We start from the raw sequence: 27443 nt of genomic DNA, 5'->3' as shown, positions 1-27443 counted from the left end.
TCTTGGCCTAGCTCATGCTGTTGTTATCTGGGAAGTGAACCAGCAGATGGAGGATCTCTCTCTCTCTCTCTCTCTCTCTCTCTCTCTCTCTTTTTCTGACTTTAAAATAAATAAATAAATCATTAAAAAAAAAACCCAAACACTGGATTTTAGCCAAATGCATATAAATATTTTCTTCATACCTGTTTTTGTAATTTCAGGATCTGATGCAGGCTCCTTGATTTTTTTTTTTTTTTTTTTTTTTTGACAGGCAGAATGGACAGAGAGAGAGAGAGAGACAGAGAGAAAGGTCTTCCTTTGCCATTGGTTCACCCTCAAATGGCCACCACAGCCAGCGCACTGCGGCCGGCGCACCGCCCTGATCCGATGGCAGGAGCCAGGTACTTATCCTGGTCTCCCATGGGGTGCAGGGCCTAAGTACTTGGGCCATCCTCCACTGCACTCCCTGGCCACAGCAGAGAGCTGGCCTGGAAGAGGGGCAACCGGGACAGAATCCAGCACCCCGACCAGGACTAGAACCCGGTGTGCCAGCGCCGCAAGGCGGAGCCGTGGCGCCGGCTGCTCCTTGATTCTTAAAAAGAATTATTGTCCTTTATTATTTGTCTTACTGGAGATTAGATAATTTTTATTAATCACTCACCATACATTTATTTGTCACTGTTGAGGCGATATAGTGACACAGAACTTGTGTTCTAAAGGATTTTATAATTGGTATAAGGGTTGAAATCTAACCTAGACCTTTGGGGAAACTGGGAAAAGGGCACCCTAGATCTCTATTAGTTTCTATAACTGCATGTTGTAGAATCTGTAGTTATTCAATAAAAATTTCAATTAAATAAAGCTAATTCATAGAAATGGCAAAATGCCTAAGTATGATGTAATGTTATATTAAACTGTGTACAAATTTTAAGTGCTAATGCAGTTCACAGGTCAGTGAAGATCAGAGTGCTCAACGAGATCTCCAAGGGAAAGAAATTGGAATCAAGCTTGGAAGGTTGTCTAGAATTTGGAAGGTGAAAGAGGAAGGGAGCCAGGCATTCCAGTGAGGTGTTCTTTGAGTTGTATGTGCCTGGGGAGTAGGATAGTCTATACTGACAACAGTAGGAGTGTGTAGTAGGGAAGAACAGAAAGTCAAAGTGGCAGGTGAAAATAGGCACTATTGAATCTTAAATTTCAGCAAAGCAGTGAGGGAAAAATGGATTTAAAAGTTTTGATAGGTGATTGAAGTGAAATTGTTCCTGAGGAGTACTTGATTTCATATAGCAGATACTTTCAGAGAAAAAAAAATGATCAAGTAAGCTAGGAGTGTGTCAGACTAAAACATTCGTGAACAGGAACAAAGATGTTAAGTGTTTGTTCGAAGAAAAGACAAAGGGATCATAGTGAAGGAAAACTTGATAGAACTTGGTGTCTGTGCAGTTAAAAAGAATTGAAAACTTTAATCAGTATATGCTAGTTAATCAAGGTTAACCAACATATATTGATTGTCTTAAGGATCTTTAAAACACATTGATGTTATCAAATGTGATATTGTGAAATATTTTCTTTGACACATCTGTTATTACCTTTTAAATTCCTTACAATTATTAAACCAGTAGAGAATAGGATAAGGTTTTATCTTTTCTGTCCTGTGTTCCTTGTAAGTTTCAAGAGACCCAGCAATGAGATTTACTTCATTTACTCAAATGTGTCTTTATAATAAAGTACGTTTATTTCAAATTGACATTTATGCTGATCTTAATCTGTGTTTGTTACTAAAGCTCTTCTAGAGAGTGTGGGTAGCCAAAAGTTTTTTTTTTTTTTTAATGACCTTAAGTGTCTCTCATTCTTAAGCTAAACTTATATTTTAACACTCTTATTATGTAAAAACTAGAATAAATTATTTCTTAAAAGCCAAGTCATTAGAGTAATGAAGTATTAGCTAGTTTTAAGATAAACAGAGGTTTGACTTGATGTCATTGGCTTAGTGTTAGGAATCCAAAGCTAGTTTTCTTCCTTAGAAGGCCATGAGTTGCTTTTTTCCAGTAATATCAAAAGAAACTTTATTCTATATAATGGTTTATGTGTGTACCATTTGGAACATTAGCTACATGTAGAAACTTGAAACTTCATATTCCATTAAAAACGAAGCAAATTTTTAGACTTAATTTAAAACCTAAAAGAATGTTTGTTAGCAGTGTAAATCAATAAAATCTGATAGTTTGCTTATATATATTGGTTAGTACATCTACTTGTGAATATTACATATTTAATAAGATATATAGGATTTTTAGCTTTTAATATGTCCTTTTAAACTTTTAACATAACCAAAGTCTATAATTAATATGTATTTTCCAGAATGCAATCCTTCAATGAAAAGTAACCTTGATGTAAATAAGAGGAATGCTATTACTGAAATAGGTTACCTAGGAAAGTCATAAATTTCATCACTGGAAGTACATACTTCATGTTATCTTACCCCCCCCCCTTTTTTTTTTACAAATAATATCTATACTTATTTCTGTAAAATTATTGAAATTGGATCAGTGGTTCCGATAGGAAAACAGACTAGTGTTACAGAACTGAACTCGTAATTTATACTTTGTACCTTTGAGCATTCACATTTTGTAATAAGGAACACAGAATTAAATGTGAAAACGTTAGGTTTTCAAATTGGCAAGCTTGAATTTTTATTGGTATTGCAAGGAACTCAAAGAATATGTTTGTGTTATTTTAGAATTTCCTCTACTAGCAGATTTAAACGAAATGAAAAATGAGAATAGAAACAGAGACTGCAGGCTTAAATTTAAAGAAAGGGTACGACTATAAAAGATGGAAAGAAATGCCTAATTATAAAATACTGCAGTAAGTGTAAAATGGAAGTGCAACAAAATTAATCTGGGAGCTTAGACTCAACAGTCCTATGGTAGATCATACTGTATGTTGATTTGTAAAATCTTCTGTTTCTCTTGGAAGACATCTGTAACTTTGTTTTTTTTTCCTTGATAATTTTATTTGCCTTGTTAGAATTACTAATATTAGTTTTAATAGATGATGAGATTTTTTTAAAAATGTGGATAAATTATTTTAGTGATCTATATTATTGAGTCAACTTTAAGATAAGAATTGCCATGTAAAGAAAGAGCTGGCATACGCACATCATACTTGGAAATGGAAAGAATGCTTCTTGGGTGCTTAGCTCATTTTAGGACAGCTTTTACTGCGTAACCTGCAGAGATGCTTTCTAATGAACACACATGGCTTTCCACAGTATCAGAAACTAAATTATACAAATGTCTGCATAAAACACTTTAAAAATAATTTTTTGATAAACAGATACTTGTATAATTTTTATCTTATCAAGTTTGTACTTTTTTTTTTTATTGTAGTTCATATATTTCAGGAAGCTGCAAAAATTGTACAGATGCTTTAATTAGTCCAAAATCCATCCAAAATGCTTAGAACTTGTAGTGTCTCAGATTTTTAATTTTTTTTAAATTTTGGAATATTTGCATATATATAATTACATAATATCTCTTGGGGATGGGATCCAAGTCTAAAAACAAAATTCATTTATGTTTCATATATGCCTTATATCCACTATATATAACATAATTTTGTGCTATGTTTAGTGCACCTGCATTTTGACTGTGACCTATTACATTATGAAGTCAGGTGTGGAATTTTCTACCTGTGATACCATGTTGGTGCTCAGATGTATGCTCACTCTGACAAGGGTGGGAAATATCCAACCCTCAGGCAGAATAAAGCCCACAAAACCATTTGGTCTGGTTCTGCCAAGGCAACCACAAGTAGACCTAAAAATTCAGAAATTTTATAGCAGGCTAATTTTTAAGTTACTAATTTCGTATGGCTCATGAGTGATATGTTAAAAATACCCAGATGTTCCTTGACAGAAATCTAACCCCTGAAAGGAACACTTTGAACCATTCTCAAAAGAATTGCATCAGTAGGTAACAAATTAGAAAAAAAAATTACATATTCAGTGATGTGAAATATAGCATGGCATAATGAAAACATCTGATTATACCACATCAATATTGTGACCTGTGTCAGAAAATAGTCACATGTACAACAAGATGATTAGTACTTCTATTACAGAGTAGTTGTGACAGTGAAATGAGTTGATAAGTATAAATCTTCTTTATTTCTGTAGCTAATTGTGCTCATCATTTTTTAGTATAAAGGTACTTATGTTCTAGTGGTGCTCACTATTTATTCTAAGCTCCATGGGCAGGCACCCTCACTGCTGCTTCTTCAGTGCTGTAGTCCTTAGAACCTAGCACAGTACTTGGCACATAATAAGTGATCAGTATACATTTGTTGATGTTCTTCCTACCTTTTACTACTGGTAAATAAAAGAGAAATTAAACATCTGTCATTTCTTGTAAAGTTTATATTTGACCACAAATTGCTTCTGTTGGTCCATAAGCTTCACTTAGTATCTCTTTTTAAATCTCATTAAATTTTTATGCACTAGGTGCATTCCTTGAGTTTTGTAGGCTCAGATATTGTGTAAGTCAAAAAAAAAATGTAACTTTGTACTTGTTTTGGATTTTGAAGTTGCAGATACTTTCCCATGTACTTTTGAGAATATTCACTCATTGTCAAATCTTTCCTGTAGAAGTAGGCAAATTGAGTATATGTATAAGGGATGCATAACTTAGAAAACTTGTATGTCTCCCTGAATTGAAATATTTTTTTAAGAAACATGGACATATCAATAAAAGTTTTTGGGAGTTTCTCCCTCTTAAATAGTGAATGCTAAAGAAGGTATTTATTTTCTCTTGATTACCCCTAAGTTGTTTCTTTGGTTTATATGGCTGAAAACACAAATGGCATTATGGAAATGGGTGCTAACCCTGGGATTGGTCCTGCCTTACCTACATCTTAAGTTTTATAAGCCACCCAGCTTCTGTGAGATTTTGTCCTCAATAATAGAAGCAGGTACTTCCTACCTTTAAAGAACTTTGTGAGCCTCAAATGACATAATGTATATTAAAGTGCTATGTTGGACTTCTTAACTGTTGGAACCATAGGCACCTTTGGCCATGGGGTGAAGCTTATGGAGCCCTTCTCAGAATATTTCTAAATGCATAAATATAAAATACTTGGAATGGCAAAGAATAAAATACTTAGAATGATATTACATTAAAATATACTTATCAGGATACTTTAAAGTGATATAATAATGTGGTATTTATTAACATATTAAATAACAATTGTGAATTTAGTGACTGCAATAATTTCGAAGAAATGATCATAGATTATGTTTCAAGGTACCTGTAGCAACTGTAATGTGACTTCTTGGTGTAAATCACCAGCCCTGCTAATTTTGCCCTGGTTTGTTGACTTATTTATAGTTGAAAGAAATGCTAAACATCAATTAGAGGTAATTGTTCTTTCATTGCCAAGTTCAGGGATTCCTTGACTTTTCTGCACCATCTCCAGGTTTAAGAACCCCTAAAATATATTAATGCTAATCATTACATTAACTGTATTTTAAAGGTAATATCTAATAGATTATTTTGAATTGTTTCATTAATATTTTTGGAATTAAAGACTAAGACTTCAAGTATAATAATAGTTAAATAGCATTTTCAAAGAATGTTAAGTTCGGAGTATGAATCTTAAGTTAGATATACAACTTATATAAGTGACTCTATCATGAATGGTTGTTTCTGGAGCTGTTATTTAAAAGGTATTAAACTTCTTTTCTAAAATTGTTACCAGGATCAGCCAAGATCTTGCTCTCATTGCTCGGGAGATCAACGATGTAGCAGGAGAGATAGATTCAGTGACTTCATCAGGCACTGCCCCTAGTACCACAGTAAGCACTGCTGCCACCACCCCTGGCTCTGCCATAGACACTAGAGAAGAGGTAGGAGATCTTCATGGAGAAATGCATAAGGTTCTTTCTTTTCTTTATTTCTTTTGCTTTTAGCTTTTTGCTTAGTTTATTTTAGTTATGTCCATCCTCAATGTTTGCATGCAGCTCTGCATTTTCCAACTTTGCTTTAGCAAATTTCTTTTATGTTTTTGTAACAAAATGAGTAAAGGCTAACCTTTGGTCTACTGTTAACATAAAGCTGTAAAATCATTTGGAATCAAAACTTTGCCTGCTGATTTCTGGTCCATATCTTCACTTGAAATGTGAATAAAAATTGTATCTGAAAGCAAACCAAACTTTAATAAATAACTGAAAAAGTTTCTATACAATTTGACTAGGAATATACTTCAGTTAAAAAGGTATTTTCATTGTTAGTTAACTAGGAGACATCTTGATAACAAAGAGAAAAATTATACAATTTCACTAATTCAAATAATAATTATGTTGAAGAATACATACACAATGATACTTTGAAAATTAAGTAGTATACATATATATACAAAAAAAGCATAAAATTTCAGAATATTCTTATAAGCTGTGGAACATTAAGTTAGCATATGAAGACCATTGCCTATCCCAAACCAAGACCTCTCACAATACAACTGAGGGGGCACCATTTGCATAACATTGTTACAGAATGTACCTTTAACATATAAAAATTAATGGTTCCCTTGGAAACCACAGGGACTTGGTTCTTAGACACCCCACAAAGAATACAATCTGAGCCTCCGGAAGTCCCTTATAGAAGATGGGATAGTATTTGCATATAACCTATGCATATCCTCTTGCCTTCTTCAAACCAGACTACTTATAATCACTAATAACAATGAAATACCTTATGAACAGTAATATACTATATTGTTTCGGTAATAATGACCAAAAAGTCCATATGTTCAGTACAGATACATTTTTTCTGAATATTTTTTATGTGTGGTTGATTGAATCCTTGGCTACAGAGAGCTAACTGTACTCTCTGGCCATGTCAGCTATTTTGATCTTGGGCAGAAATGCAAGCAAAGATTAATCATTTAACAAAGAAGTTCCTGTAGTTCAGGGGTTGGCCAGACTGTGATCTTCCTGCCTAGTTTCATTTGACCTAAAAGCTAGGATGGGTTTTGCATTTTTTAAATGGCTAAAAAATATCAAATAATAATAATAATGTATGATGTGAAAATTACATGAAATCCAAATTTCTGCATCCATAAAGTTTTATTAGAACATGGCCTTACTCATGTGGCTTACTATCATCTATGACTCTATCAATGCTACAGTGACTGACAGAATTGAGTAATTGAGGTACAGATTCTAGCTGCAAAACTTAAAATATTTATTATTTATCTCTTTAGAGAAGAAGTTTGCCAGCCCCTGGTGTTGGTTATTCTACTTTGTTACTTTTACAAAATAATATTCTAACTAGTAGCCAAAAATGGCTAGTCTTTTTGAACAAATTTAATTGTCATAAACTGTGCTTGATGTTTTATTCAGTTGCTTTTTGTTACATTTCCTTCTTTAATCTGTTGTTTAATGGTCACTTTCATTTGTTTTTCCTTCATGTGTTGTCTAATTTAATAAGTGGTATTTCATCAATCTGTGTAGAGTTTTGTTACCACACTGATCAATTGTGACTGTATATAAAACCATCCATATTGGTGAAAAATAAAAAGATCTTGGTGGCAAGACATACACAATTCTGGTACATTTAAAATGATATTATGTTTTCATATTTCTAACTAAATTTATCTAACATAAGTATACATTGAAGCAGACTCAATAAAATTACTCAAGCATTTCATTGAATAGACTTCCATTTTCCTTTTCTGTTTGATTTCCAAACGTTGTACTAGACTTTACTCCTTCTTCAGTAAACCCATGTAACTTAGTATTGCATTATGTAATTTGCACTGTAGATGGCAGTATATCATTTTTACTAAAATATGTAATTTCTGTAGCATTGTTAAAAGCTTACTTGACTAATTTTATGGATTTAAATTTTTTTCCCTTTGTAAATTTAATTGAAATTTGCAATTAATATATCTTGTGGAGAAATTTGGATTTGGGGAGGAAAAAAGAAAAAACAAGATAGGAAACTAAAAGAAAAAGAAACATTATTTTACACTGGTAAGGCAATGTGAGTAAAATGAACTCATTGTCCATCTACATGGCTCAGGTATTTTATTTACCATCTGATTTTCATTTGGAGATCTTAGTCATGGCAGAATTGGATTTAAAATAATTATATATTTTGAATTTTGAAAATAAAATCTATGTAGATGAACATCTAGTTTATAAAGGAAATACTTTTGAAACGTTTTTTAAAAAGAGTAATTGGTTTATTGAAGATGTCGTGCTTCTGTTACTACTTAAAAATGAAATAACTTCTGTCTAATCTTAAAAACTGTAATGCCAAATATGTACTTTTTCAAATTATTCTGTTTCTTATAAGAGTTTGCTTTTGTTGTCCTATTAGTTGGTCGATCGTGTTTTTGATGAAAGTCTCAACTTCCGAAAGATCCCTCCATTAGTTCATTCTAAAACACCAGAAGGAAACAATGGTCGGTCTGGTGACCGATCTCAACCTGCAGAGCCTCCTGATCACTTAACGATTACAAGACGGAGAACCTGGAGCAGGGATGAAGTAAGTAAATCATAAACATGAACTTATGGCAGAAGTGGGAAAAGGAGAAAGCATTCAATTAGTAGGGCTAGGGAAAAAGTGCTTATCCTTATATAGATAGAATGAAACTTCTCCCCAACATTACATCATATACAAATAATTAACTCCAAAGGTTATTAAAAGGGGAAAGGCAAAACTGTAATACTTTTAGTAAAATATGTAAGTGAGTAGCTTGCAGCATTACAGTAAGGAATGATTTCTTTTTTATTTATTTATTTATTTATTTATTGACAGGCAGAGTGGACAGTGAGAGAGAGACTGAGAGAAAGGTCTTCCTTTGCCGTTGGTTCACCCTCCAATGGCCACTGTGGCTGGCACACCGCGCTGATCCGAAGCCAGGAGCCAGGTGCTTCTCCTGGTCTCCCATGGGGTGCAGGGCCCAAGCACTTGGGCCATCCTCCACTGCACTCCCTAGCCACAGCAGAGAGCTGGACTGGAAGAGGAGCAACCGGGACAGAATCCGGTGCCCCTACCGGAACTAGAACCCGGTGTGCCGGCGCCGCAAGGCGGAGGATTAGATAGTGAGCCACGGCACCAGCAAAATGTTTTTATTTTAAAAGATGATAAATTTGGTGTATTAAAAGTAAGGACTTTTTGTCCAGTGATGTCAATGATAGTGCTCATGTCAGTGACTAAAAGTAAGGACTTTTGTCAAAAATACTTTAAGGAGGTTTAAAAAACTAGTTATAAACTTCTGCAAAACATATAGCCCATAATTCATACATAGGATATATAAGGAACTCCTACATGTCAAAAAAAAGACAAAAACAGCTTGGTAGAAAAATCTATGAAAAACATAAACAACATTTCATCAAAGAGAGGATACTAAGGCATATACAGGATGAAGAGATTCAACTTTATGACTGTTCACGGGAATCATTTCAAGACTGAAGTGAGAAAATGTTGGTGGCCAAAAGTTTTAAAATTGAAGAGGTACACAGGTTTGTCTTAAGTGTTGCAAGGTTAACTTTGCTGCCATCATTCTGAAAAGCAATTTGATATTATCTCCTAAAATTGAACATAAAAATATCCCATGATCTGACAGTTTTCCTGCTATTGTATGTACAAAATAAAACCTTTCCCTTTGACAAGAGAAAGTTTGCACAAGAGTAATTATACAGTAGTGCTTCCTTATCTAAGAGGAATATATTCCAAGACCTCTAGTGGATGCCTGAAACTGGATAGTACCAAACCATGAATATAAGGGAACTTCAAAAAGTTTGTGGAAAAATGGCATTAAAAGGCAAATGTATTTTGGTGCAGAAAAAACTTTAAAATCCATGCATAGTTTTTTTTTTCTTTTTTTTAAGATTTATGTATTTACGTGAAAGTCAGATAAAGAAGGAGAGGCAGAGAGAGAGGTCTTCCATCCGCTGGTTCACTCCCCAGATAGCCGCAATAGCTGGAGCTGTGCCAATCTGAAGCCAGGAGCCAGGAGCTTCTTCCTGGTCTCCCACATGGGTGCAGGGGCCCAAGGGCTTGGGCCATCTTCTACTGCTTTCCCAGGCCACAGCAGAGAGTTGGATTGGAAGTGGAGCAGCCGGGACTCGAACCGGCACCCATAGGGGATGCCGGCACTGCAGGCGGTGGCTTTATCCGATATGCCACAGCGCCAACCCCAACTTAAGTGTTTATCTTGGCATAAAAGTGAGTTTATAAACTGATATATTCATAAATTGAGTATAGAGTAATCAAAGAGAACTATGTCAGTATGCAACTGTATAAAATGATTTTAGCAATATCATGTTAAGTGACAAAAATAAATTTCAAAATATTATATATTAGAAGGTTCTTTGTCATAAATATTTTTTTTAAAGATTACACAGAGACAGAAGGAGAGGCAGAGAGAGAGAGAGAGGTCTTCCATCCGCTAGTTCACTCCCCAGTTGGCCGCAACGGCTAGAGCTTTGCCGATCCGAAGCAAGGAGCCAAGAGCTTCCTCCAGGTCTCCCACGTGAGTGCAGGGGCCCAAGCACTTGGGCCATCCTCCGCTGCTTTCCCAGGCCATAGCAGAGAGCTGGATCGGAAGCAGAGCAGCTGGGACTTGAACCGGCACACAAATGGGATGCTGGCACTGCAGGCGGTGACTTTACCTGCTACGCCACAGCGCTGGCCCCTGTCATAAATATTTAAAAATTAAAATATATACCGAGACAGAAATATATCACATGATCTAAAAAAGGAAAACAATGGAATAGTGAATGGAATTCAGGATATTGTTTACCTTGGGAGAGGGAAGGAAAGATAATGAGATGGAGTAGAGGTAGTTATATCAGGCCATCTTTTTTCTATTACAAATGACCATAAAAGTCTCAGTGGCATGCAGGAATAAGAACTCATTAGCCATCTGCGGGTTAATTGGCTAGGTGGTCTTAGCTAGACAATGAAAAGTTGCACATTGGATCCAAGTCTGCTCAGTTTGTCTTTTCTTGTAATGGTATTACTAGAAACCCTATAGAGAGCAAGCCTCACCATGCAAACACGTTTCAATCTTTGGGTCATGTCTGCTAACATCTCATTGGCAAAAAACAAGTCAGATGGCTAAGGGCAAACACAAGAGGTAGAAAAGGTGTTCTCCTGCAGTGATGGAGGAGAAATTGGAGGGAGTAGATTTTTTTTTTTTTTTTTTTTTTTGACAGGCAGAGTGGACAGTGAGAGAGAGACAGAGCAAAAGGTCTTCCTTTTACCGTTGGTTCACCCCTCAATGGCCGCCGTGGCCGGCGCACCGCGCTGATCCGAAGCAAGGAGCCAGGTGCTTCTCCTGGTCTCCCATGCGGGTGCAGGGCCCTAGCACTTGGGCCATCCTCCACTGCACTCCCTGGCCACAGCAGAGAGCTGGCCTGGAAGAGGGGCAACTGGGACAGAATCCGGCACCCCGACCGGGACTAGAACCCCGTGTGCCGGTGCCACAAGGCAGAGGATTAGCCTATTGAGCCACGGCGCTGGCCCAGAGTAGATATTTTTGAATAATATCTACTTTACCCCTTTGATTATTGCTAGGTCTTTGGCATTGTTTTGGTGGTAGATTCATTATTAAATTATTAAAAAGACAAAGCTGTCTGAGTTGGACCCATGAGGTGAGTATGTTGTAAACCAGGAATTATAGCTAGTTCTATATACCTGCAAACCAGTATTGAAAAAATATTACTGCCTTTTAAAAACAATGAATGTGGCAGTGAGAAATCAAAGAAAGAGGTTTATTGAAAATGTTTTTCTTTAAGATTTATTTATTTATTTTGAAAGAGAGAGATCGTCCATCCTGTGGCTCACTCCCTAGGTGGCTACAATGGCCAGTGCTGGGCCAGGCCTAAGCCAAGAGTTTCTTGTTAGTCCTTCATATGGGTGGCAGAGTCCTAAACATTTGGACTATCTTCCCTTGGTTTTTATCAAGCCATTAGCAGTGAGCTGGATTGGAGGTGGAGTGGACAGGACATGAACCTGCATGCACATGGGATTTTGGCATCACAGGTGGTAACTTTACTTGCTATACCACAGTGCCAGCCCTGAAAAGATTTATTTCATTGGAAAAGAGGTGAAAGGAGTTTGGGAGAAAATTCAAGGATATAAAGGAGTTTCTTCCTCAGAGAATAGTTACTTCAAATAGCACCATGGAAAAAACTGAGATACAACATACAGAACTGCTCGAGCAATGAGTAGAGGAAGAGTATAAAAAGGAGAAGTTTACAAGAAGGAATTAAAACCCTGGGATTAAGAAACAGGATCTGAGGGGCTGGCACTGTGACGCAGCGGGTTAATGCCCTGGCCTGAAGCACCGGCATCCCATATGGGCACCAGTTCGAGTCCCAGCTGCTCTACTTCCAATCCAGCTCTCTGTTATGGCCTGGGAAAGCAATAGAAGATGGCCCAAGTCCTTGGGCCCCATGTGGGAGACCCTGAAGAAGCTCCTGGTGGGGCCAGCGCTGTGGCTCACTTGGTTAATCCTTCGCCTGCAGCGCCGGCATCCCATATGAGTGCTGGGTTCTAGTCCCGGTTGCTCCTCTTCCAGTACAGCTCTCTGCTGTGGCCCTGGGGAAGGCAGTGGAGGATGGCCCAAGTCCTTGGGCCCCTGGACCCGCATGGGAGACCAGGAAGAAGCACCTGGCTCCTGGCTTCGGAATGGCACAGCTCTGGCCATTGAGGCCAATTGGGGATTGAACCAGCGGATGGAAGACCTCTCTGCCTCTCTTCTCTCTGTGTAACTCTGACTTTCAAATAAATAAATAGATAAATCTTTAATAAATGAATAAATAAAAAAGAAACAGGATCTGAAAGTTAGTGTGAAAGAGTATGTGTGTTTGTACATATAAAAAATCTACCCAAGAAAAACATATGAGAGAACCATGATAGTAATTGAAGATAAAATAAAATGCTTCTGAAAATGGTCTGACCACAATAATATGAAAACTTAGCAAATTTTTTAACAAAGGAACTTCTTTGTTTAGCAGTTTGTCTCTCTCTTGCTCAGTTTTTTTACACATTACTCTAATTACTTCCTTCATTTTATTTATAGCTAAAATTAGCATGAATACTAAATGCCTCTAAATACTACTATATTGTGCTGTGACTAGTGTCCTGGTAATTATATAATGTCATGGGAATATTCTAATATCTACTTTTTTGTTTGGATGTTTCAGGTCATGGGAGACAATCTGCTGCTGTCATCCGTCTTTCAGTTCTCTAAGAAAATAAGACAATCGATAGATAAAACAGCTGGAAAGATCAGGTACTTACTATGACAGACTCCATGCCTATATGAACAGTTACCTGTTGCTGTTTTCCAAGCCTGCTGTCACAGTTTTTAGGAACTGGTGAAGTCAGTGAAACTGAGTCTGACTTGCTGCCACTGCTATGTTCTTTACTTTTTAGAAGTAATAACCAAGCCGGCGCCGTGGCTCACTTGGCTAATCCTCCGCCTGCGGCGCTGGCACACGGGGTTCTAGTCCCAGTTGGGGCGCCGGATTCTGTCCCGGTTGCTCCTCTTCCAGTCCAGCTCTGCTGTGGCCCGGGAAGGCGTGGAGGATGGCCCAAGTGCTTGGGCCCTGCACCCCATGGGAGACCAGGAGGAAGCACCTGGCTCCTGGCTTCGGATTGGCGCAGCCCGCTGGCTGTAGCGGCCATTTGGGGGTGAACCAACGGAAGTAAGACCTTTCTCTCTCTCTCTCTCTCTCTCTCACTGTCTAACTCTGCCTGTCGAAAGAAAAAAAAAGAAGTAATAACCATATGCTAAATACATGTCCTGGATAGTCATCCTCTTTATAATTGAGAATAAATAGTCATAATCACTTAGATTAATTTCAATAATAGCCAGGTATATTTTACTTTTATATGGAATTATGATAAATATTTTAGATTAACAGATGTTTAGGGCCTCTTTTATAGGACCTTAAATTTTAATTTTTTCTTCATCATCAGTAAAGTAGACAATATGAAACTTGTAACATTCAGAAAATTTATTTAACAGCTCCTTGAAAATTAAAATGCTGTTAAACTCTGTAGTTTCAGTTTTATATTTAAAAATACTTTTACTTACATATGTTAAATTCCTATAACTTTTTCAGTATCTGACCCCTTTGCAGTCTGAATCTTGCTCATAGGAACTAAGTTGTTTTGGACATTGTATCTTTTAGTTCCCTGCCATGAGGTATGACTTCATAAATATTGGTTTAAAAGAACTGTTGAAGGAAATAGCTTTATTTCATTTTAGTTTGACTACTCCCAGAAAAATCACTGAAAAGAGAACTGGAGAAAGTAAGGACTTTATTAATAAGCTTTTGGGGAGGGAAAAACATAGAAGAAAAAAGGATCTAATAAAATATAGAAAGAAGAGGATGAGTTTAATAGGCAGAAGACTTGAGGGTATGTTTCAGTTTTGCTACTTACTGTGCGACCCTGAACAAGCTATCTGTTTTCTCCCAAACTCTGTGTCATCGTGTTATACAGGTTTACTTGCGTGCTCTAGAGTTGTTGTGAGAGGAAAATAAAATTACTTCTCATTCCTATACACACACACACACACAGAGCTGGTTAGTTTTTAGACTATAATGTCACTTTTTGCTTTTTGTTGCTTTTCCTCAAGTTAAATTTCCATCCTTGGAATGAAAAAATTGTCCCCAAATAAGTACCTATCATGTGCTATCATGCAATTTTAAGTTCACTAAAAATTTAAAACATAGACATATAACAGAGGCTCAAAAATCCATTGATATTTTAGCTTGATTTATTTCTAATAACTATAATTAAAATTGTAAAATACAATAAAGCCATGTTTAAGCATGGTATGTGAATTATAGCATTCAACAGAAATATAATATTATATTGCTTATATATTGAAATAATATATTTCATCACTAGTATTGATGAGTACCAATGAGTATAGTAAAAACACATTGAAAAATTGGGCATTTAGCTTACTGGTTAAGATACCTCTATCCTACATTGGAATGCCTGCATTCTTTTCCTGGCTCTGGCTCCTGATTCCAGCTTCCTGTCAATGCAGACCTGGGAGGTAGTGGTGATGACTCAAGTAATTGGGTTCCTGCCGTGGGATCCTGGGTTGTGTCCTTAGCTTCTGGCTCCAGCCCCAGTCCAGCCCTAACCGTTTGTGAGCATTTGACAAGTGAGTTAGCAGCTCAGGGTCTCTATTTGTATCTCTCTCTCTTTCTTTCCTCCTGCATCTCAAATAGAAAATAATAAAAAATTAAATAAATTGAACATATTTTTTATGGAATTATAAGGCTAATTACCTAATGTAAAAGAAGCCATTGAGTTAATTTTTTTCAAGAATCACTTCAATAGAATTTAAAATGTATGTTTAGGCGCTATGTCATAATAGACTAAGCCTCCACCTGCTGCGTTGGCATCCCATATGGGCACCAGTTCATGTCTTGGCTGCTCCTCTTCCAATCCAGCTCTGCTTATGGCCTGGGAAAGCAGTGAAAGATGGCCCAAGTGTTTGGGTCCTTGCATCTGTGTAGGCAACCCAGAGGAAGTTCTTGGCTCCTGGCTTTGGATTGGTTCAACTCCAGGTGTTGTGTCCATTTGGGGAGTGAACTAATGGATGAAATACCTCTCTCTCCATCTGTAACTCTGTCTCTCAAATAAATAAATAAAATATTTTTAAAAAACAAAAATACCATCTTCCAAAAACATTTTAAGTTACTAAAAAGCAGTATGTGTCATCTTCCAAATTTAGAAGGAAATTCAGAAGAGTGGCCTAGGTAGCTAATTTTTACATGGCCCCTTAAGAAATGGATTGAGCTTTCCTTTGAATCTTGAGCTTACTCTGTATTCCTTAAGATACACATGAACCTCTCTTCACATTGTTACTTTGAAAAAAAAAATGCTTATCTAAGAAAGATTCCTTGTGTTAAAAGGAATGGTTTAATCTGCAATGTTTAGTCCTGCTTATCTTTTATTTTTTAACTTATTTAGATAAATATATGTTTCTCTCAAAGAAAATTTTATTCAAAGAATACATATATATAATATATATATTAAAGATTTATTTAAAAGGCAGAGATACAGAGAGGAGAGAGAGAGAGAAAGAGGGAGAGAGAGAGAGAGCTTTCATCCACTTGTTCACTCACGAAATAGCTGCAATGGCCAGAACCAGGAGTTTCTTCAGGATCTTCCACATGGGTACAGGGGCCCAAGTACTGCCCTCCCAGGTGAATCAACAGGGAGCTATATCAGAAATGGACTCGAACCAGCGCCCATGTGGGATGCCAAAACTGTAGGCGAAAACCTAACCCTAAATTTATATTTAAATTTAAAATTTTTTAACAACAGTAATACATGAATATCATTTAAAATATAAATATTTCATAAAAATGCATATTCATATAGTATCTATTGTGTGTGTATATACGTATTTTTTTCTTCAAATTCTTTTTTCAAAGGTTTATACAAATAGTATCATAGTATATTTGTTCCTCTGCATCTTTGTCTTTTAATCATGTCTTCACTTTTTCCAAAATAGTAAGAAGTGAAATATCAGTCTCTGAATAGCCTCTCCAAATATGGTTGGAATATGAAGCATACTCCTTTAATAATTGGGAAACAGTTGAATTTTTGGCTTTTCTCAAGGCTCACCTTGTACATATAAGTTGCTTTAAAAGTTATTTTAATGACTATTAAAACATATGCTTTCACTCATTGTTTTTTCAAGATAATTCACCCTATCAATTTTAGCATATCCGTGTGAGTTTTAAATAAATTTAATTTCCACAAAATAAGAACTTAATATTTATACATTAACAAATAATTATGAAGTACATTCCAGACACTTTATAACTAGACATTAACAAAACAAAGCCCTCTTCTGTCATGGAATGTATGTTCTGGCTCTTCAATTGAATGAGTCAACTTGTGTTAAGTTAGCTTTCTCTACTACCTATATGTGATTTGTCTTATTTTCATTATTTCACTTGAATATTATCTGCATTTTACCATTCAAAATTTCTACTCCACTGAAGCCCTTTGATTCCCTTTTCCTTTTTATTATTATTAAAATTACTTGTTACAGGGAAGAGATTTTGGTCTTCTGTGTATAAAGTTAATTGAAAATGATTCTTAATGGAGAAAGGAACTGGGAGGAGGAAGTGGGTGGGAGGGTGGGTATGGTGGGAAGAACCACTGTATTCCTAAAGTTGTACTTATGAAACTTGTATTCCTTAAATAAAAGATTTCTTTGGGAAAAAAGTATAGTAACAATACTAATTTAAGGTAAGTAAATTAGAGCTTCATTAGAGTTAAGGTTCATACTTGATTTTACAGGCATTAGATATGTGCTATTTTTAAATCACATATTTTATGAAGTCTGGCTGGCCTTATACTCAAAGAGTAAGCAGTGAGCACTCTAATATCCTAGATGAAGTCTTTTACATGTTTTCCCTTAGTGATTTTGGCATTCCTGAGTTTACTGAGCCCATCTTCTTTCACAAGAGAGTTCTTTTTCTCTATTACAACCCTTCCACTTAATATGTGGTCAGAGACAAACAATCCACCATTCTCTGAACTAGAGCCCAACTTAAATTTGTAGGAAAAAAATATTAGGCATAGCTAATCAGCTATTACCAATGTATCAGTAGCTCCCAATCACATGTCTACTTATTAATACCAGAAGTCATGTATCAGGTTTGACTTAAGTATTCAATACAGCTGAAGGTTATAAATAGTTATTATCATTTTAGATTCCACTAAAATTATAATCTAAAACTGTTATAATCTAAAAAATTATAATCTAAAAATTATAGAACGATTATTAACCGAAGGGGTAAGTAAGTGAAATAAACATTTTTAAAATAAACAGGAATAAAGTGTCTAAATTCATTTGTTGATTGAGTAATTTTTGACTGCATTTTATTATTCCAGCATTGTATTTGATGCCTTCATAGTTGAGTCCAGATGGCAGGCAGGTAAACTGGTAATTATAATTTGCTGTGATAAGTATAAAAAGGAAATTATAAGATGAGATACCTTTGGGCTCAGAGATGGTTTTTGGGGAAATTGCCGTGCCTGTTCTAAAGGGTGGGAAGAGGAGTTGGTGGAAAATTAAGTGGTGAGAGATGACCCTTTAGAGATTAGGATGGATCAGTTTAGACAAAATTAGGAGTCTGGACTTTATTATGAAAAGCTGCGGAGAATTAATATATAAAATATGGTTCCTATTGATATACCAGTTTTATCCATAAAAACATCATGAGAATGTGCTTGTGTGGTCATGTAGCTCACTACTGGAATACATTGAAATCTCTTTACCTGTAAAGAGTTTGTGATGTTATTTCATCCCACCTGCTGAAACACAGCTTTTCCTTCCCTGTTGACTGGGTCTGTACTCACTAGTCACTCAGCACATTTTCACCAAGTATCTGCCTTTGTACCATTTTCTTCTTACTGACTATTCCTTACCATAGAGCTTCTTTCCCACAGTCTGCTCTGAACTCATCCTTAGAAGACCCAAAAGAAAATTAATTTTTATAGTTTTGACATTAATTAAAAATTAGATCAAATTGGCCAGATGAGCACATTGATTAAGTAATTGTTTATACTGTCTCACATTTGACAGGCTAGAAAAATTTTAAAAGTTATGTGTAAAAATTGCTTCAACAGTTAAATATAGAATGTTTGCTATATTTGAATTGCCTTCAGTTTGAGTGCTGAGTTTTACTACGTATAACACACCATGGCAGCCTTTAATTCTTGACCTGTTTTTCTGCTTCCTTAATATTTAAATTTTGTGTTGAGTTCAATTCATAAGACCAAAATGATGTTTGAATTTACATCTATACCAGAATATGTGTAAATAAGCTTTATATCCCTTCAGTGGAGTCAGGAGTCAGGAACCTTCGAAGATCTCGATGATCATTCTAAGCCATTATCACCACAGGTGAAATGAGTATGGCTTAACAGTTAATAGAAATCTAAGAAGTAAGTAGCCATCCTCTGGCAAAATTCACTGAATTTTTGGCACTGTGCAGCCAAGTGCAGACTTCTGTTGTTCATTGAACTTCCCAGTTGGCCTGTGAAGTAGTCATTACAATTCTCCCTTTGTATCTTTGAGGGACTGGTTCCAGGCCCCTCTCCTCACACAGAAACCAAAATATGCAGATACTCGAGTCCCTCATATAAAATGTGTAATATTTTCATGTAATACACACACACACACACACATCCTCCTGTTTACTTTATGCTCTCTAGGTACTTATAATACCTGATATAATATAAATGCTTTGTAAATAGTTATTACATAGTATCATTTAGGGAAGAATGACCAAGGGAAAGTCTACACATGTTCTGTATAGATGCATTGTGATTTTTTTTTCAGATGTTTTTGCTCTGTGATTGGTTCAGTCCTGGTTGTGGAACCACAGATCCAGAGAGCTGACTGTTCCTATTTAAACCAGTACTAATGCTTCAAGTATTCTCCCACAAAAACCATCATAATTTTCATAAGCAAATTATTAATATTGTAGTAATTAGGATAACAAAAAGTACCTGGTGACGATGTTTAGTTTTTTGACTTTTGAATATTTAACAGATTAGAAGATACTCTTTAAAAATTTTTTATTGACGCCGGTGCCGCGGCTCACTAGGCTAATCCTCCGCCTTGCGGCGCCGGCACACCGGGTTCTAGTCCCAGTCGGGGCGCCGGATTCTGTCCCGGTTGCCCCTCTTCCAGGCCAGCTCTCTGCTGTGGCCATGGAGTGCAGTGGAGGATGGCCCAAGTACTTGGGCCCTGCACCCCATGGGAGACCAGGATAAGTACCTGGCTCCTGGTTTCGGATCAGCGCAATGCGTAGGTCTCAGCACGCCAGCAGTGGCGGCCATTGGAGGGTGAACCAACGGCAAAGGAAGACCCTTCTCTCTGTCTCTCTCTCTCACTGTCCACTCTGCCTGTCAAAAAAAAATAAAAATAAAAATAAAAATAAAAATAATTAAAAAAATTTTTATTGACAGTAGTTGTACATATTTATAGCTTCATTGTAAGTTCAACACATGTATACAATGTGTACTGAAAACATGGTAATCAACATTTCATGTTCTTGGACATGACTTTATGATTGGAAGCCTGGAATTTCTTTTGTCTGCTTGTTCATACAATATGTATTAGAATATTGTGAGCTGTAGTCTCCCCACTATGTGATGTGTAGCACTAGGAATTTGTTCCTTCAATCTGACTCAGATTTGACACCCATAATCCAACTCCCTTTATCCACCATCCCCTCCCAGCCTCTGGTAATCACTTTTCTGTATTCAGCTGGAGGTTTTTTTTGTTTCTTTTCTTTTTCCTTTTTCTTTCTTTTTTATTTTTTTCATTCTAAACCAGATGTAAGAGAACATGCACTGTTTATTTTTCTGTGTCTGGCTTATTTCACTAATTGTTTTCCCTGTTTCTAGACTCATTATTGCCACCTTTAGTATAATTAAATGTAATTGCAGTTATTCTAGACTTGATTTGATGTTGATGAATGTTTTTAAATAAGATGTGTTTAAATTATGATTTTTTTAAAAATAAGATGAATCTAGCATATTGACAACTGAAGGAAATACCAACAAGAATATTGATTTAGCTTACTACTTAAATACTAAGCAGCTTCTAGTAGTTATAATTTACTTTTTAATTTACAGTGTTTTGTTACATAAAGCGGTTAAGCTAGAGTTCCAGATGACTCAATAAAGGAATTTAAAAGGAAACCAGAAAGGCAGTGAGTCTTTACATGTTTCTAAAACTGCTCAGTCATGTCTCATAGATTCCAAAGAATATACCACATCAGAAAGACATCAAAATTCTGTGATAGTTATAAGTTACGAATTTAGTTTCTAACTTAGGATATATTATTGGAAATTGTTTTTATCAACAATTTATTGGCAATTTTAATAAAAAGAATTGTAATTTAAATTCTAATAGGTTATTTTATACAACTATACTGATGTGAATTAAATTTTTAAAGAAAATCGCATTAAATACTTGCAATGTTCAGTCTTTAAAAGAATGTTCACACTTTGCTCAATTAGGTGCTTATCTTATATAAACAAGTCTTAACAGAAATAATTACTCATAGCTAAATCAACCTATTTTCATACCTAATTCAATGTATTTTCATCTTGTCATCCGCATAATGCTTTTCCATCAGAACAAAATTGCATTTTCTTTGTAAGAAACAGTTGCAGTATTAATTACAAATATTATATAAAATTGTGGGGTTGTATCATAATCTGTTTATTTTATATTAATTTTCAATAGAGAATGAGGAACATTAAAGAGTTTATATGTTAATCAATGTATTAATGCATGTTAATTACCTTTTAAATATGGATCTCTCATGTGCCTGAATCATTGGTACAACTGGCTCTATATTTAATTCTAGTTAGTGTAATGGTTCTATTATTTTTCCTTGTATAGCTTTGAAAAGATACATTGTATTTGGTGTTATCATTAACAGAAATACAGTAAATTTTAAAATATGAAAATAAAGTGTTTATTTTTTGCAAATTCTAGAATATTATTTAAAGACAAAGATCGGAATTGGGATGAAATAGAAAGCAAGTTAAGAGCTGAAAGTGAAGTTCCTATTGTGAAAACCTCAAGCATGGTATGATAATTTTCTTGAAGATTAAACCATTTTAATAGAGTTTTATATTAATGGAAAGATAGCATACTTATTTTTAAGCTATTTATTGATTTACTTGTAAAAGAATATGTAGATACACAGATTTCCTTCAGCTGATCTCACAAGAGTCCCAAATGTTGACTGTTTCCAAGTTGCTAGGGGCATGGAGAGGGGATTTTTATATTTCTCACTATTACATATTCTTGTTCTTGTAATAACTGTACCTTAAAAATATTCAGTTTTGAAATAAGAACTGAACTTAAATATCAAGTTTACATGAATTGTTTCCATTTACTTACTATAGTGCTTGCCTTCTTTTTAAAGAATTTGTACAGATTTTCAATGCTCAGAATGTAGTCCTAGTATTAAGATTGCAGTTCATATATTTTTACAAAGAAAACCTTTAAGTACTGTGTCAGAGTTACTGCAATGTTGATCAATACAAATATTTCAGAATCTTTCTTTATATAGTACAGGTTAGATATCCCTTATCTGAAATGCTTGATACCAGCAGCATTTCATATTTCAGCATTTTTGGATTTTGGGATACTGCATAGACTTTACCAGAATTTCCAGTCATTTCATATTTCCAGTATTTGGACCAGAGATACTCAGCCTGCAGTAAATTATCTTGAACTCTTCATCTGCTATCATTACCTCATTGAAAAAAGTTACTCATTTCATTATTAAAGATTTTTAAAATTTGTCTTATTTACTGGATGTCATCATTTCATACCATGCTGCTACTAAAGTAGTAAATCAAATAGAAAATGTTAAATGCTCCAAATAAAATGAGAGTGAGATTCATTACTTGTCAAATCAAAATGTTTTAATTAAAGTAAGCTAATTTTTGTTATTGCTTTCCCTGCAGGAGATTTCTTCTATTTTACAGGAGCTGAAAAGAGTTGAAAAGCAGCTACAAGGTAAATTTACTACTGAATTGAGTAGAGAGCTGTCATTTTAGGATAAGTGCATTCTAATGGCGTTCTCTTAAAATATTCATTTTATTTGATTAAATATAATGTCATGTAATAAGTATGGAGTTCTACATATCCAGATCACTTATTTTTTAAAGATTTACTTATATATTTGAAAGACAGTCACAGAGGGGTGGAGAGATTGAGAGAGAGGTCTTCCCTCTGCTGGGTCACTCCCCAAATGGCTGCAACGGCTGAAGCTGCGCCAATCCAAAGCCAGGAGCCAGGAGCTTCCTCCGGGTCTCCCACATGGGTGCAATGGCTAGGACTGGGCCAGGCTGAAGCCAAGAGCCAGGAAGTTCATCTGGGTCTCACGTGGGATGCAGGGGCCTGAGTACTTGGGGCATCTTCTGCTACTTTCCAAGGTGCATTAGGGAGCTGGATCAGAAGTTGAGCAGCTGGGACTCAAATCTGGCTCTCATATGGGATGCTGGCATCACAGGCAGTGGCTTAACTTGTTGTGCCACAACTCCAGCCTCTCAGATTACTCTTGAAAAGGAAATTGTACAAACCTAATATAAAAAATTAAAGTTAAATCTTGGGCATATTTTAGAGTGTAGATTTGACAATAGGCTAAGTGTTACAAACTAATTACATTATTATATATATTATATAAATATATAAAATAATGATGTGTATATATATATATATATACAGCTTAAATGACTTGCTAATTAGCATTATTTATTTGATTTGATAATTCTTAATTTATATTGGTAGTATAACCTCAAATAAACTTATATTCTAATACAAATAATAGTTGCTTCAATGGACCATAAAAAAGAAGTGCATGATAGCTTTAAAGACCAAAAGAAGGGGAGAAGAAAGTGAAACAGACTCTGTTTGCCTCCTAAATTTTGACAGACTTTGTTTTAATTCTTTGAAAATCCAAATCATGCATTAATGTCTGTGTGTCTCTTGACCCAGAACATCCCCAGTGGCAAACAAGCAGGACTGAGTCAACTGTTAATTCCTCCCAGTATTTATTTGTTGAATAATTGTAGGCATAATATGTAGATCCCACCTCAGTGATTCCTAACCTTTATTCAACCCTACACACCCAAGGGTTATGCCATAAGTAAAAGTGGCTTGCTAACACAGTCTATGAGCTGATAGAATGGGGGTATACTTTTAAAAGGAACCCCTAAATGATTCTTGGAACTATAGTGCCTCCTTCTCCCAACTTCCTGTTCTGTCCAGTATCAAGGTGAAAATCACAGAGAACTTTCCTTGTCCACATAAAGAACTTTTGTATTAAAAACTGGTCTTTAACTGGCTCCTTCCGTGGACATAGCAAGGTCTCTTTGGCCTGCTGGGGCTGCCCTGGGATATTGGTTATGCATGGACCATTATAGGTCAGTGGTACACGATACAGTTGATATCCTAGCACTCCAACAGGATCTATGACAACATGCTATGCTAAAAATAAAAGTATGTTATGTTCTTCTGACCTCACCAGCCTTGAGGATATTCTGAACCTTAGCTGTAAACCCACAATTCTCTGATAAATAGGGCTAGGGGTGTTTATTAAAAATTAACTAACATTTTATTATCTTCTCACAATAATGAAAACAAATTTCAAAAAGATATCTACTGAATTCCACATCTCCAAATACCAGTCTTACTCTCTAGAATGTCCATAAGTGACTCATCAGAGAAAGTATTCGGGATTGTTTAATCTACAATATAGATCGATATTAAGAGTGAGGTTTAAGTACAATGTTGTTGGAAGGATTTGCCTCATTTAAAATCACACAAACACACTGATAGTTAAACTGTCCAAACTAACTAATGTTCATATTCAAATTTAGCTGCATTTACAGTTATGTCCTATTCCTTTTACATTTTAATTATACCTCTGCTCCTTTTCCTTTCCTTCAGCAATCAATGCTATGATTGACCCAGATGGAACTTTGGAGGCTCTGAACAACATGGGATTTCCCAGTGCTATCTTGCCATCTCCACCAAAACAGAAATCTAGTCCTGTGAATAACCACGGCAGCCCTGGTCAGACACCAACACTTTGCCAGCCAGAAGCAAGGGTTCTTCATCCTGCTGCTATTTCAGCCTCAGCTGAATTTGAAAATGCCGAATCTGAGGCTGATTTCAGTATACATTTCAACAGATTCAACCCTGAAGGGGAAGAGGAAGATGTTACAGTTCAGGAATGACTTTCTCTTGATTGTTAACAAAAAAAAAAAAAAAAAAAAAATTACCTGTGGATTAACTAGGAATATTGGAGGCAGCATAGTGTTGACTTACACAAAACAAGACAGCTTGGTCAAACTACAATTTTGTTATCTCTGTCTTCTTAATTTTATTTATTTATTTTTTACCTATAATGTCATATCAATCTTTTCAAACCATTTAGATAACCACTTGATGCACACATAGGAAAAAGCAGACTGTGCAGTTTCAACTTTTGTGATTTTATGATGTTCAGTATGGTGTTATATCATTGCATCCTTTCCCGTCACAGACCTTTGTTTTTCTTTTAAGCCATGCTGTGACCGACAAGCAAACTAAATACCCACCATTTCTGAGTTCCCATTGTCTCCTGTGCCAAGCTGCTCCTTGAAATGAACTTCTACTTCATCTGTACAGATTTGTTAAACCATTCTATTTGCTTCTTAATGATAGGATTTATATTAGTTCTCATTATCATTGGACACAGTGACATAATACTCTCCACAGTAAAGCAGACCTTTCACAAGAGTCATTCTGTGTCCTAAAATTTTCCAACATAGCTGTGATTTATATAACTTTGTTGCTACGTAAATTGTCTTGGGGTTTACGGAGATTAACTATTATGTTTGCACTAAGATTTACTGGGAGTGGTAGGTGGACATATCTATATATCAATAAGGACTAACCGTCTTTGTACATAGGCAATTGATAATACTGTATTTGTTTTAATCCCACAGTGTTTTACTCCACTTTCCAAAAGATAAATTTGGCACTTTTTTTCAATTTTTTAACAGAAATAAGATGTTGTCTCTCATTTTAGGTTAAATGATAACTAGAAAGATTAGACAGATAGTTTAGGTGGAGTATATTTTTAAAGTTAAGAACACGTATATTGGTCCTGTGTTACCAAGTTTATATGTGACAGTTGAAAATAAAACTCCCCTGAAATGATCATGAGGTTAAAATTTTCTTCATTAGGAGACTTGGAGAACCAGTAGTCATAAGATTAGTTGATAGTTTGACTCCCAAGCAATGAATTGCTTCTGTGTGTTTCCCTGTAGGACCCAATAGTAAATCTTGTCTCAGTCTGACGCATTTCTAAGGACCCTGCAAGACAACAAGGACAAAGGCTTAGGGCCTATGCTACTAAACAGGAAGCCTATGAAAAATATATTCTGTAAGCTTTTTTATTTTTTTCCAGTAAGTTCATATTTGGATAAGTTTAAAAAGAAAATACTTATCTTTGTGTTTCCAGAACACTATAATTTGGATGAATCTTAATTCAGTTAAATATTGTTATTAGACCTGGATTTTCCCCTTGACCCCATCAGTCTATAAAGGTTAAACTGCAGCTTTGATGAAATGGTCTTTAATATTTCAGCAATAATCCTGTGCTGCATGTGTTCTAAGAAATGCAGTAACTCTGTACACTTCAAAACTTTACAGGATTTAAGATATCCTGTACTGTTGGACCAGTTAATAAAGATGCAAAAAACTTTTTTTTTTTGGTAGAGATGTAAAAACAAGTCTGTTATATAATGGATCTCATATTTTTCTTTAAATTAAAAAAAGTAAATGAACTATTCTTCTTGTAAAGCTAAATTTCCCATTCTATCTCATAAAGGAAGATGGAAAAAAGGGTTTAAGAAACATAAATGGAAAGATATAAATGCTTTGATGAAATGAATGAAATATTAATACAGGGTCAAACCATTTGAAGAAAAAGTTGGTTAAAATAATCACCCTTATTCCCCTTTATTTAGTATTTGGATACTGATTATATCCACATGGAAATGGAAGGTAAGGAGTTTAGGAAAGCATTAGCATCTACTCTACTTACATTATTGTTTAAGTGTTACATAGTTTTGTTCAGTTACAAACATTTGGCCTTTTACTATGTTATTTTTATTTTGTATGAATACATTATTCTCCTTATTTATTTTTGTTACATTTATTACTTATGTTATTTTGTTATGCATTTTCAACTCCCATTTTTAAATAAAGTGTTTCTGGAACTTTATACAATGTATATTTTATTTCTTTTATCATCTGGCTTGCTAATACTTCATCAGTTTCCAAATAACTATTTATAAACCATTTTCCCAGGATTAGTAAAGAAAAAATCTTCTAGTTCTAATTAATATGTGATCATTGTGAGACCTCATATATTTTGATTAAAGAAAAATTTTCTAAGCAAATTACAGTAAACATAATTCACTTAGCTTATTAAACTTTATTGTGTATATATAAGGTCTTTATTTTTAGACAGCTTTGGGGAACAAAGTTGAAATTTAAAATATCTTGAATACCTTAAATTTGTGAAATATTAACTTAGACTAACTAGTTTTCTTCCATTGTATTATTCAAGCTCAAGTCTCTTGAGTGTCTTCCTATAATACAGTTCAATATTCTAAGATCATAGTGTGACCTTTTGATCTGTCCCTTTTCTAAAGTGTTTATGTACACAGATAAAATCTCTGCCACCGTTTACACATTTCCTGAGCAGCTTGAACCTTTCATCCCCTAGTGCCCTCGCATCTTTCTCCCTCCTTTTCTGCTTAGTCTCATGCCTTCCCTTCGTCAAGGTCCTGCCGACCTTGTGC

At 35.3% G+C, this 27443-nt stretch overlaps 1 protein-coding gene across 1 annotated transcript in view; it reads left to right on the top strand.

Annotated features, from left to right (window-relative positions):
* CEP170 (centrosomal protein 170) overlaps window positions 1–26860 on the top strand; it is a 149628-nt gene extending 122768 nt beyond the window's left edge. Inside the window, 6 exon segments of the mRNA XM_051820776.3 lie at window positions 5734–5881; window positions 8358–8525; window positions 13199–13287; window positions 21565–21658; window positions 22548–22599; window positions 24535–26860. Coding sequence (XP_051676736.1) covers window positions 5734–5881; window positions 8358–8525; window positions 13199–13287; window positions 21565–21658; window positions 22548–22599; window positions 24535–24824 — 841 coding nt within the window. The 3' untranslated portion in view covers window positions 24825–26860.
* The last annotated feature ends 583 nt before the right edge of the window (window positions 26861–27443 follow it).

Source organism: Oryctolagus cuniculus, chromosome 13 (assembly GCF_051225735.1).
Source record: "Oryctolagus cuniculus isolate XC-2025 breed Fujian yellow rabbit chromosome 13, ASM5122573v1, whole genome shotgun sequence".
NCBI classification, from domain to species: Eukaryota; Metazoa; Chordata; class Mammalia; order Lagomorpha; family Leporidae; genus Oryctolagus; species Oryctolagus cuniculus.
Note: the sequence above shows the minus strand (reverse complement) of the source record. Positions and strands in the feature narration are given on the sequence as shown.